At 36.9% G+C, this 10,783-nt stretch overlaps 1 protein-coding gene across 3 annotated transcripts; it reads right to left on the reverse strand.

Moving 5' to 3' along the window:
• Positions 1-955: 955 nt before the first annotated feature.
• On the reverse strand, positions 956-6,405 carry LOC117953390. 3 transcript variants are annotated; one of them, XM_034886364.1, is made up of 3 exons: positions 2,406-2,604; positions 1,466-1,771; positions 956-1,366 (listed from the first exon to the last, which is right to left on the reverse strand). In XM_034886364.1, the coding sequence occupies exons 1-3, from the start codon at positions 2,446-2,448 to the stop codon at positions 999-1,001; spliced, it is 717 nt and encodes a 238-aa protein (XP_034742255.1). In that variant the 5' UTR covers positions 2,449-2,604; the 3' UTR covers positions 956-998. The 3 variants fall into 3 exon arrangements, with proteins under 3 accessions (XP_034742255.1, XP_034742253.1, XP_034742254.1); XM_034886362.1 differs by lacking the exon at positions 2,406-2,604 and adding an exon at positions 6,172-6,405 and having other exon boundaries at positions 959-1,366; XM_034886363.1 differs by lacking the exon at positions 2,406-2,604 and adding an exon at positions 6,172-6,405 and having other exon boundaries at positions 965-1,363.
• Positions 6,406-10,783: the final 4,378 nt, after the last annotated feature.

Genomic DNA, 10,783 nt, shown 5'->3' on the forward strand with positions numbered 1-10,783 from the left:
TGGATTTTCCGGCAGCAACGAAGCCAACCCAGATGTAGAATGTCAAGGACATAGATGAAATGCAGCAAAAGCCAATTACACTGTTTTCAAAACAGCACTGCTCTGTTCATTCTATTTCTATTTTCCTTTGCAAGTTCGGGATGTTACTGAAATGTTGAAATGTGAAAATGTAGCGGCCCGAGGAACGTTACTTTAATCATATGCTGAAATCCTGCATCCATCTTTCTCTGCAATATGTAATGCTTTAGTTGCAGATTGGATTGTCCTTTCTAAATCTCTACTACTTGCACTGTCAACTGACACATAATGTATTTTACTTGAACCGTTCCATCCTAATTGAAATGTTTCACTTCATCTTCATATCTTTTTACAATCCTTGAATTTGAAAGAAAAAATATAAACACCTGCCTGCAAACATCCATAAAAGCTCACAAGATGGACATCTTTTTCAGAAACCCCTCATTACTTAAGCGGTATGAACACATGATTTAACCTGTCTCGGTTTGGGCATGATGCCACATCCATTACTAATTAGTTCGGTGGAAACTGCTTCACATTAGAGATCCTTGTGTGTTTAACAGTAGAAGTTGTTAGCCCCCACTTCTTGTGTCCTTTGTAAACTCCTTTATCAAAGACAAAAGATATGTAAGTTACACTCAAGACCTACAAATGAAAACACAGAAGAACTACACTGGTAGCAGCTTGATTTCACAAAGCCAAGTAGTTTTTCACCAGTCTGGTTTAACCAGTAAAGCTCAAATCAACACTACCAATTAATAAAGATCTCTCTCATTATGACAAACACTTACTGTGCGTCCCAACGGCGCCACAAGAGAAGGGAAAGTCCAAACACCAACATAATGGGAATGATTGTTAAGTACCGGTATCGGGTACTGTCTGTGGAAAGAAATACAACACTTAAGGCATGTAAATATTAAGGTCTTATGATATGTTGTACATTGATCCGTGCTGTGTTCACAGTTAATATTGTAAGGCTTTCAATGTGAAATAGTTTTGGGAAATTTCAGTTCCATCCTCTCTGAAATGAATAAAAACAAATAGTTACCATTCAATTGTATGCTGGCATGGCCACTGTTTGTTGATGTGCCTTTGTCCTTGACATGACATGTAGGTACTACACTCCACTTGGCCTCAGTGGTGCGTGTGCTGTTAAAATGGTAGAGGCCAGTACGAACATCCAGGGTGAATGTGTGGGTTATGTTAGTTGTGTTTGATTCTGTAAGAAGCTGTCCATCCAAAATCCACTGAATCTCAGTCTCTCTGTAGCGTTTTTTTACATGACACTTGAAAAAATGTATACTTCCACTCAGGTTGTCGGCTGAATGACAGACAGTGTAGCACCCTGCTGGTAGAAGAATCCATTTTAAATTGTGCCATATTTTACTGCTTTTAATAATAAATCAAATGTTGATCAAATAATATACACAAGAAACAAATGTCTTACCAGAAACATTTAGATACACAAGGGAAGACTGGTATTCCTCTTGCTTGTGAAAAATGCATTTGTATTCCCCCTGGTCATCTACTGTGATTTTGGTGAAGAGAACCGAGCAGTTGTCGTGGTGCTCAGGCAGAAATATTTTGGCCCTTCCCATGTATTTGGAATTGAAGTTTGGAGTGGTGTTGTTGTATTTGAGGACCAGTGTCTTGTTTGGAGATTCCATCTGCCACTTAAACTCCTTGTGCAAATTCCTCTCTGAGCAGGCGCAAGGCAGAAGGACACTGTCTTCTGACATAGTTGCTCCATCACCTACAGTAGAAATGGTACATTTCGTCATAAGTCCATTTGTTTTTAAATAGCCTGCACTGTGAAACATTCAACTTAAAAAGTGGGCGTTAAAATGTGATTTAACTGAACTAAACTTGAATAATTTGGCTAATGTGGGCTCATAAGTTGTGAAAATATAAAACAAATCAAGTTAAGTTCACTGAAAATTAGAAAACATCTTCAGTAAACTTGAGAGATTAAGTTTATTCAAAAACGTTTTTGTCAATGTTATAGTTATATTCTCAGTTTAAGTGAGTTTTTAATTTGACATAAAGGCTTACAGCTGTCTCCTCCATGGAGCCACTTTCATACCAGAGTAAGCACAATGCCTTAAAATTACGCTGCTCCCAGTGATTCTCTCTCATTAAATGTATTAAATGTACTTTTTATTAATCCCCAGTGGGGAAATTGTATTTTACAAAGTCATGGTTGGTAACTATTTCCAGTATACACTTTTAAAATATTGTTTACTCCCAAGAGCATTAAATAATTTATGGGCTCTAAAAAAGAAGTGAAAAAGATCTGTTATCTGTAGCTGCTGTGGTCCTATAACCAAGCATTGCCAACGTTACTGCCGTTTTGAGAGTGACATGGGAGTGAATTATGAAACACTAACCTTCATCGTGGCTGGAACAGTTATTATCAGAAGAAACAACCATGACTTAACATGAATTAAACACAGATAGTATGTTTTTTTTTTATATTCTACCAAAAAGTGGTCTCTGAAGGATGTTTGCTAATAAGCTGATCACAGTGGTGGAAAGTATTTCAACATTTTGGTGTTGGTACTTCCACAATTTAAAGATTTATGTCATCATTTCAAGTCATAAAATGTCAAGTCAAAAGAACTTGTGTCCTTATGTGATTACATGAAGTTAATGACAAAAAATGATATAAGAATATTAGTCATCTTTAAATATCTTAAAGTTATAGTGCGTCGCTTCTGCATCATATTTAGAAATTCAAACATATATACTCTTATTATGAACTCTACTTATGCTAACTACTGTGCAGATTTTACTGACATGACCCAAGTCAATATCTCTAATCTTTTGTGGTTTGTTGTTCAAACACAACTACACAGCCACTCCTAGTAATAAATTGCAACCTCTCACTTTGTTTAGTGCACAAAGAATGAAACCACACAGAGAGAGAAAAATACAAAAAAGAAAAAGGAAATGTACTTGCCACTGTATGTATTTATAAAATGTCTTACAAAGCCTTGTTTTGTAACAAAGAATTAAAAATGTTCCCCTTATGGAACTTTTATATATGTGCAATACAATCCTTGTAGATTTGATTTATGGCTCTATAAATTATTCAAGGGATGACATATTGTTAAAGTGAGAACATGATCAAAGAAAAAAGATGTTAAAAGACAGACACAAAACATGTAACATTACATTTAGAATCATACCCACAAAAACGACTCATTCAACCAATTACAAACACATTCACACACCGAGGTATGTACTGGATCCTTCTGGAGCAACTTGGGGCTCAGTGTCTTGCTTGAGGACACTTCAACATGTGGACCTTGTGGTTAGGGGACGACCCCCCCTCTACCTCCTGAGCCACAGCTGCCCCATCAGTGCAAAATAAACCAACAAATAAATTTGCATTTCAATTCTCCTGAATAAAAAGAAAACTGATTGATGGCTCAAGTGAAGTATCATTAACAACATGTCATCCCCAGGTTAGCCCTGACTGACCTCTGCAAGTCGCTCTTGTTGTTTTAACCCCCTGTATGAAGATGGTTTGCTGGATTGATGTCTAAAGGAGTTCCATTCAGATACGTTAGTGGCAAAACTCTGTTGATTGTAGGGCTATTACCAGAGCTGCTGGTTCTGTAAAAATGTATACAGAAAATATAAATAAACAAAGTTAAGTTCATTCTATTATTGATTTGGCGGGATTTGATCAGGTGTTCAATAAGGTTGTCTAGGCCTACTCACTCAGTTTTCAATAAATTCTTAAAATCTTTATGACAATCCTTTGATCTAGCACTTTCACTTCTACAAGAACTGAAGGGATACACATCTTTGTGTTATGTGTGTTTTCACACAGGGGATGGCTTTGTCACATTTGGCAATCACATGTGAATTGAACCTCTCCACAGGCCTACGCATAGACACAAATGATCAGTCAGACAGGAATGTAGCAGAAAAACAACATGAAACAAGTCCATCAGGCTATCTGCAACGGTTGGCACCAAACATGGCAAAAGTACTACCTTCCAGTACTCAAGATAATTGTGTTAAAAAATACTCTGGTAAAAGTTGAGGTACTAATTTAACTTCTTTACTAAAAGTAACAAAGTACAGTTTTGGAAATGTACTTAAAGTACAAAAGTAAGTGTAGCCTCAGAAACTTCATGGAAAAAAGGCTCTTTATGCCATTAGCTATGTTTTAAATGGGTGTCTGATAATAGGCCTAAAACCATCCAATTAGATTGAATTCGGTATTGACAATAATTAAGGTAACTCCAGTGAAATTATTTGAAACTTGTTTGTGAGGATTAGATTAGGACTTTATTTAAAGCTGATTCTAGTTTAAAACTTCGCCCCAGGTGTGTCTCTTAAAACACAGAAGGAGACAACTTCTCTCTTTTGATGCTTCATTACAATCTTGACTCTGTGTGTGTGTTTGTGTGTGTGTGTGTGTGTGTGTGTGTGTGTGTGTGTGTGTGTGTGTGTGTGTGTGTGTGTGTGTGGTTCTGCAAAGAAAAAAATAACATTGTTAAGGCTGCCATACACAATGCATAGGAATATACTAGCTAATAATAACAATAAACCCACTATTATTTTAATGCAGTGTAACTAATTCAGCATGTAAATAATACACCTAAAACACAAATGTATACAAGGCGCCATTATATCAGATCAACAGCCAGGTGCAACCTAGCTAACAGGGGAAGAACCCAAACAACACAATCACTGGCTGACTTACTTTTAAATTTGCAAGAATTACAGACCAATACAACAACAGATTTAAATGAACTGACAACATAAGTTGTCACTCTCACTTTTTTCACCCTTTGGCGTGCACGCCCGCTAGCGGTGTGAGGCGCGTGTCCGCGCTATTCTCTCACATGCACTCCTGGTAGACGACCTTTTGTACAAAACTACAGTAACGAGACAATTTTGTGAAATTGTAAGTGTAGCCAACTTCATGTGATGGATTAAAAGTTATATTTGCATAGTGTATTCATATTTTCTTTTGCTAACATTAGATATTTACATACAGTAGCCTAGCTAAAAGTCATGTTAAGCATTAAGAAAATAAATTGTCAGTGGCGTTCATGAACATTAGCCAATCCATATTGCCAAATCTTGAGTTTGTTGCAAAGACAGAAACAAGTATCAATCAAAGTTAATGTCTCTTGATTTGTCCATCTGAAAAATGTCATCTTAGTGTGAAAATATTTGGGAAATATGTAGGCTAGCTTGTGAAAAATGGGTCCATTATTTACTTAGGTAATTATGGGGCGAGAGAGGTGTTCATAATCTGTGTTCACGTTCACTTCCCCATTCAGCACCTGCTGCTAGTCTCCTAAACAATCCCACATGACACAGAGCAAATGACTCTAATATGTGTTATCTCTAGTTGCGGATTCTCGTATCTAAACTATGGATTTAAAACCAAAGGCACGTTTAATCGGTGTGCAACGGTTTGCTACGGTCTCCGTGTTGACAACATGTTTCCTCGGAATGGTGTGAAACGGAGTGCAACTGCTTCGAGATATGTTTTGGTGAGTGTGTCAGTTTATAGGTTATGTAAATATTTCATAGTCAATATTTAATTATGATCTACTGCACTGTTCAATCACTGCAATGTTTACTTTTGCATTCTCACACAGTCTAGTACCTTCCCTTATCATGCTCTTTCCATTTCTGGGAGTGAGTTGTGTTTTTATTCTTATGTATGTGTGATATATGTGTGTATACGTGTTTGCTGTCTTATGGTTGTCTAAGCTACTGGATGCCTACAAATTCCTTCGGGATGAATAAAGTATCTATCTATCTATATATCTATCTATTATAGTATATAATAATGTATTATCTATTACATTATTACGATTATTGATGCATTATACACGTTTGTACTATACACTGCAGAGTAGCAGGGAAGTCATATCTTTATCCACAATAATAATATAAAAATGATCAATGTATTTGTTAAAGTTTCAAATAAATGTAATGCATTAAAAAGTACAATATTTCCCTCTGAGTAGTGGAGTAGACGTATAAAGTAGCAGTAAATAGAAATCAAGTAAAATATAAGTACCTCAAAGTTGTACATAAACAGTACTACTTTCCACCACAGATTTTTATAACTGAAGGCGACATATCTGTTAAGCAGTTTGAATGGTAAAGGCTTACCTGAGACAATTAACGTTACCATTAACACTCCCAGGAAGGTACTCATTTTGTACTGGGTGAAAAAGAGTATGGATCCTATGCTTCGAGGTACACACTGTTAAATTGGTAGCCAAATTCTAATCCGCTCCGTGTCGTATTCCTGTTGTAATTACATTTCCACACAAAAAATCCCAGTCCTTGAACATGTTAGCACTCCACGCGCTGAAAGTTCCGTTGGTCTCTGGTCCGTCTGTTTCGTTTCCTGTATCGTCATGAAAGGAGTGTTGCAATCGTTGAGAAATCCGTCTCCCATGCATGCCTTTCATTTGTGATTAAAATATTTTAAAATGTAATAAATATAAATATATACATGTACAAATTTTAATCTGGTATGATTTTTAACATCATATATCAAGATATTGCAAAATGATATTAAAATTACATTTAGAAGTCTCTGCTTTGTTACGAGAAAGAATGTCCGGAAAAATGAATTTTATTGATTTAACTCAGAGTAACTAGTAGAAATAAACCATTTTGGATCAAGCCATGGTCAATAACATATATATATATATATATATATATATATATATATGTCTATGGTCAATATCCTTTGGTAGGATGTGACATCATTCAAACAACTGTAAAGGACCACGTGGTGGTGAAGCAAAGTAAGTGACTCACTCCTAACTGCTCATGTCTGAAATTTTAAGTCATATGTACAACCGCTGTAAAACACAGAAAATGTTGTAATATTTTAAAAACTAATTGGCTAATAAATTGGTATTAAATATGAAATGTTTGATTGTCCTTTTGCTAGTAAAACTAGCTAGCTATCAGCCTGTCAATAATGACCTACTGGGTGTATCAAATGACAGAATAAATTAATAAATACATAATTTTATTAACAGAAAATGACTGAATTTTACCTTTCACATATTGGCCTATCAGAAACCTTATTAATGAAAGAATTAGTTTAATGTTATAAAGAAATGTCTTTAACTCTATGTTCAAAATGAGTGTATGCACACCGGTGACCATTTTAAGGACGTAAATGGTCAACCATCATCTGACGCCATTTCTGCTCTTTGCAAGACACTGGAATGTTTCTGCTAAAATAAAGAAAGACAGAAAGAGCACAAACTAATACATCTGAAATTGTTTTAAACTGCGAGTAAAGATGACTATTGTAAATACAACATCCTAGGGGTGCGGAGGGTGACATTACACTTCACAGTAGTCATTAAACATAGCCTACTCCTAATAATCATCTGTTTTAAATGTAATGTGTGAAGTCTACTACCACCTAGATTCAACATACCATGTTATCACATCATGGCCTACATATTTCATACACAGGACTTGGCACCTAAGGGAGCATAAGACAGTAGTCTAACTAAAGACAGTAGGCAGTAGGCTAAATGTAACTAACTGCACATTGAACTACATACTACAAAAATCTAACCACACTGCACAGTTATATTTTGTTCTCCCTTATCTTTCTTTAATGTGAAATACTGTATGAATTTCCAAGAAAGGAAGCACATCTCTGTTGTGCCAGTTCCGGGTCCATCTCTACCGCTTGCTTCTCTTCCAACGTCAGTTTGACTGATCACGCAAAAAGCTTATTTTTTTTTTTCCTGTTGACGTTTCTGGGAGAGAGTGAAAAAAAATTGTGAAACAGAGAAGTATTGATTTTAACAATGTAACTATATTCTTAAATTGTGACAGAGTACAGTAACTCATCATTTGTGTTCTGAATACCTTTTTCTTTGTGCTGGTACATTACATGTCATTTAGTTGACACTTATATGCAAATTGACTTACAATTGATAAATGTCAGAGGTTCCATGCCTCTGAAGAAACTAAGGGTTAAGTGAATTGCTCAGGGACACATTGGCGATGTATTGTTGATGTATCATAGTGGGAATCCAACCCCGGTCTCCCATACCTAAGGCACCTGAACAGCAACAGTCTGGATGCAGCCTTACGGTCCTGAATAAGTTAGGGATCCACAATCAGCACAACTTGTCCATTATTAAGCTGTTTGGTGTCCGTCCTCCACTTCTGCCTCTCCTAGACTGGGTAGGAAGTTGCACATGAATGTGGATCAGAAGTTGTAAGCCAGCACCTGAGTGTGTCTGCATAGTTGCTTCCCTAGCAGGTTGTGGGAATCGTACAGAGCTTGTGGAAGTGATGCATCTCTGCGTCCCATAAGCAAGATGTTAGGTGTAATGGGATCCGGGTCGGCAACATCAGCAGACCTGTAGGCTAAAGGTTTCACATTCATGTCAGTGGAGATTGCCCAGGGAAGTGACTGAACAACCGCTTGGAGGAGGTCTTTCCAGATGTCAAATTGGCCTTAGTCAGAAATGTAGGCTTAGGTATGCCAAACGCGGAAGCAATCAGCTATTGCAGGTTGGGCTGCTAAGGAAGCAGAGGGAAGTGACGTCACCTGTAAAGACCCTGTGGCTATAGGTCTTGTGCATGTGCACACAAGTTGTCGGCTATTTTAACTCTTGTCTTGCAATTAATGTTAGCCTTAGCCCCCAACTAACTTATTTACAGTTTGCGTTCGTACAGCAAGCATTGGTATAGTGGAGATAATCGTGGAGTAGTCAGTATCTTGTTTAATTATTGCTTGAATCTATTGCTGAATTCGGGAGTAGTTGATGATGAGGACAAGGATTGCATGTTTTCAAGTTTTAGTCAGAATGCCTGGATGCATTTTTTTGTGAATTGAGAGCAGTCAGCTCATGGTGTGACATAGGGTTCATCTGTGCAACACATATTTTTCAATCTTGGTGAAATTTGTAGTGCAAAACTTGCAGAAGTTGTGTTGTCTGTAGATATGGTCAATTGTAGTCCACTGAGAATTAAATCAAAATAGGCTATTAGCAAAAGGCATACATTTGCTAATACTGAACTTCAACACGTAGCCTATGGAAGGCCAAACTTAATTTCCTTTACCAGCTCTTCTCTCTGAGTCTGATGTCTTGTCACATTGTCATGGAAAATGGTACATGGATACATGAAGCAGAACATAGTGGGTTATAATGCTTTTTTAAAACGTAAGGCTTTCTTCTTAATAAAACGTGTCGGACATATCGTCACATTTTTATCAATTTACATTAGTAAGCTACAGGACAGCGTCTTTCAAAACATGACTTGCGCGAAAGAGGAAAAAAATGAATGCGTCAATGCACTTCTGAAAATGCAATTCCGAATGCATCTCTGTCCCCAGCACATTTCTAACCATTCTGACGCCAATGGGCTACAGACGAATGGGCAAGTCTGGTTAACACAGCTTTATTTCGAGTTGTAGTTAATAATATAATAATAATAATACATTTATTTATAGAGTGCTTTCCATCAAAGTGCTTTACATCAAGAATACACTTTAAATAACACAGTACAAAAAATGTAAAATGAATCAAGACAGTAAAAAGTAAATAACACTATGCAAATACATCAAAGATAAATTAGCATTTAGGACTCATACGCAGCAGTGAATAAGTAAGTCTTAAGCTTCGATTTAAAGACCCCAATTGAACATGCCAGTATGATATCCACTGGAAGACTGCAACCGAGAAGGCACATAAGAGGCAGATCAGACAGATGGTGCAAGGCCATTCACTATTTTGTGAGTTAAAAGTAAGACCTTAAAATCTGCTCTAACCTGGACAGGGAGCCAGTGACGTGAGGCCAACACAAGAGTTATGTGTCTGTATTTAGATGATCCAGTAAGAATACGTGCTGCAGCATTCTGGACCATCTGTAGACCTCGCAGACTTTTCTTAGGCAGCCCCAAGAACAGTACATTACAATAATCTAGCTATCATCTCAGTTTAGGCTGAATTGAGTAGCAGGAAGTTAGCTGATAACCAGCTTCTCACAGGAGCCAAGCAAGTCGACAGCATAACCAAATCGGATGCATTTCCTGCAATAACAGGCATATTGTACAACATCAGCATAGCAATGAAAAGCAATCCCGAAAGAACAAATGATCTGACCCTGTGGAGCTAAATATAATGAAAACAACAGGGGACCAAGGACTGAACCCTGTGTTTGTGGTGTTTTCCAGACAGAATGATGAAAAGGAATAAATAAAAAGTCCGCTGCCTCTCTAAACAGACATTAAAGCGCAGCCAGTGCCACTCATACAACCGACATCAGACTGCAGTAGCTAGCCGTCCACCTGCGGGGGGGCGTTGACAGGTTTTCCAAAAATGACATTGAATTTACTATTTTATGGAATTTACTTACAATAATATAACAACGCAGATCAGATTTTCTTTTCTACATTTCACCTTTTGTCGTTACAATGTGCAATGTTTTACTTGAATATGTTTGTGTGTGCGTATTTATGTGAGGTTTAGTAGCCTAGACTAGGCTAAAAGGAAATTATACATTTATGAGATCAGTAGGTCTATTGTTATTTAGTATTTGGTCTGTGTTGCACAGTACTGTCTCAACATCAATGTCAAAGGAGGTTTGGTTATGAATAAGTAACTGAAAATTACTAATTTTAAATGCTACTAAAATAAATGACTATTATGGTGGCCAATTATTTTCCGTATTGTAACAATTGGCAAAAGCAGGGTTAAATGATTGCATAAATCACATCATCTCATTG

The sequence above is a fragment of the Etheostoma cragini genome, chromosome 11 (genome assembly GCF_013103735.1).
Source record: "Etheostoma cragini isolate CJK2018 chromosome 11, CSU_Ecrag_1.0, whole genome shotgun sequence".
Classification (NCBI taxonomy): Eukaryota; Metazoa; Chordata; class Actinopteri; order Perciformes; family Percidae; genus Etheostoma; species Etheostoma cragini.